Source organism: Crocodylus porosus, unplaced genomic scaffold (genome assembly GCF_001723895.1).
Source record: "Crocodylus porosus isolate Cpor-Errol unplaced genomic scaffold, CroPor_comp1, whole genome shotgun sequence".
NCBI lineage: Eukaryota > Metazoa > Chordata > Crocodylia > Crocodylidae > Crocodylus > Crocodylus porosus.
This window is the reverse complement of record NW_017728924.1, coordinates 13,114,508-13,117,050: the sequence shown is the minus strand read 5'-3', so window position 1 is coordinate 13,117,050 and position 2,543 is coordinate 13,114,508. Positions and strand designations below refer to the sequence as shown.

General features: G+C 46.8%; 1 protein-coding gene across 1 annotated transcript in view; it reads right to left on the bottom strand.

The window, feature by feature from the left end:
* Nucleotides 1-362: 362 nt before the first annotated feature.
* LOC109313742 (homeobox protein CDX-1-like) overlaps nt 363-2,543 on the bottom strand; it is a 22,792-nt gene continuing 20,611 nt past the window's right edge. The window contains exon 4 of the mRNA XM_019540459.1: nt 363-477. Coding sequence (XP_019396004.1) covers nt 363-477 — 115 coding nt within the window. The remainder of the gene's footprint in view (nt 478-2,543) is intronic.

Below are 2,543 nucleotides of genomic sequence, written 5' to 3'. Positions count from 1 at the left end.
TGGTTGGGAGGTCTATAGTAGACTCCCACCGTTAAGTCTCTCTCCCCTGGACTGCCTTTTACTTTAACCCAGAGCACCTCAGAGTGCCCCCCCTCTACCCCCTTGCTAATTAACGAGGAAGTATAATCTTGATTTTGTGTGTGTGCATGTGGATGGATGGGGGTGAGTGAAAGGAGAACTTGGCTTAAATTTGTATCCCCTCTCTCAGAAGTCAAGTAGGGCCAAGTTAGGGGGAATCTGAGGGGTGAACTCATACAGAAATTTCAGATACAAAAAGGGGTTAGACAAAGATGCATCTTGGCTTCTTCGTTATTTAATCTTTACATGAATGACATTATCAGAAACATGCAGGATGCTAATTTTCATTCCTCATAATTATTAGCAACGCTGATCCCTATTTTAATGTAGGTAGATGACACCGTTATACTGTCAAGAACCCCTATTGAATTATAAAGAGCAATTACAACTTTTGAGTATCTGTGTGGACAAAACAATTTAAAGATTAATTATGATAAATCCAAAATAATGTGTGGGGGAAGCCATTTGATGAAATATCCATGGAAGTAAACTCAAAGTTATTAAAACCTATAGGTACTTGGGTGTGATGTTCACAGCTTTTCCATCATGGAAATACCACATTCAATGAGTTAAAACTAAGGCAGTCCAATTGGCTGTGGCTATAAAGAAATGTTATGTGACCACAGCCGGATGATCAGTCCAAGCTCTTATATCAGCATATCCTCAGATTCTATATGGCGCTGAAGTATGGGGTTATGCCACCAGTAATGATGTAGACATACTTCAGAACAAGGTTGCCTCCAAGCTGCACCCACGCGTGGCCGTGCATGCTTTAAAACCATGCCGCACACAAACTTACGAATGCCGTGCACCCATCCAGAGAGGAGCTGAGCAATGAGCCGGGCGCAGAGTGCAGCGGAGACACAGGGGCCAGTGCAGAACACTTACTGGAGGTAAGCTTAGGCAGTGGCTGCTCCCCAAGGCCATGTGCTCCTGGAAGTGAAGTGAGGACAGGACCTGGGGACTGGCACCGGGGAACTGCTTTGCTTCTCAGCCCCAATGCCATGTGCCTCCTTGCTCCTGGAGGCGAGGCAGGGGCTGGGGCCGAGAAACTGCTTTGCTCCTGGAGGTGAGGTGTGGGCTAGCGTGGGCTTTACCAGGGCCGGGAAACTGCTCCACTTCCCAGCTCTGACACCATGTGCCTCCTCACTCCTAGAGGCATGGCAAGGCAGGGATTGGGGCTGGCTCAGGCTCTACCGGTTCTGGAGAACTGCTCTGCACCCCCGTATCACCTCTGGGAGCAAGGAAGCACATGGTGTCAGGGCTGGGGGGTGGAGCAGTTCCCTGGAGCCAGCAGAGCCTGCACCAGCACCGGTCCCCATCCCTGCCTTGCCTCGCCTCAGGGAGGAGGCACTGCCTGCCTCGCGTGAGGACTGAGGAGCTTACCTTTGGTAAGTGTCCCACGCCGGCCCCAGTGCCTTCCTTCCCGTTTTGCCCCACAGCACTCCACTGTGCTGCTCTGGGCAGCAGTTAGCATGGAGCAGGGGGGTGGGTGGGGCCCACAGTGCTCCACATAGGGCTGAACCCTGCCCGCTCCTACCTGGACACTCACTGCGGGACATTTACTGGTGGACCGTGCCGAAAAGGGGAGGTGGGACCAAAGCAGTGTGCTCACGGACCTCTGCTCCTTAGCGGGAACATTGCCTCAGAACAAGTTTCATAAGGCTCTTCTGGGTCTTTCTCCTTCAACTCCCACATCTTTTTTGAGATCAGAGATTTTGATTAGATTCTATCTTAACTAATATTATCAGAATGGCAGGATTTTGGTTTCAGATCCTGCCTCTTCTTCCGTCTTATCTGCTTAAATTGTGCTATATAAAAGACATCAATAATCCCCCTTCTCTTCAATCTCCCTGGTTAGCTTTTCTTTCCCAGACTTTTGCATTTTCTGGGATGGGTTACTATGTCAAAGAATGAAAGACTTTTCTCTCCCATAGAAAAGGTTCGGGTTTTCCAGAGGTTACGAGATATTGCCAGGCAGAATGATTTTGCAGTGGCCAGGGCTACTTGTATTGCCCCTTTATATACTCTTTGGAAATTAGATTGTGGAGGGCGGAAAGGTATTTATAGCTGGATCTCAACAATAAATGGTGATCCTCCTTGACTAGGACCGAACAGATGCCTACAGCTGTTTTGGCTGGACGTAGACTTATCATTCCAAGGGCTACAATATGTTGCCCAGCTTGTCTAGGAGTTCTGCAAGACACTATACATTATGTTTTAGAATGTTTTTTATATAACGACATGAGAAATATTTATCACTGTTCTTGCAGAAATTGATATACTTTTCAAACAGAGAGAAATTAATCTGTCTCTTTCATCAGATTCATAATTAGTGAACTGTCTTGGAATTTTTGCTTATAAGGCTGAAGCAATTAGAGATAAACATCCTTTATTGTTGATATGGTTGATAAATGTTATCACTATATTGATTTTACTGTGTCAGTTGTGGACCTATGTACAAT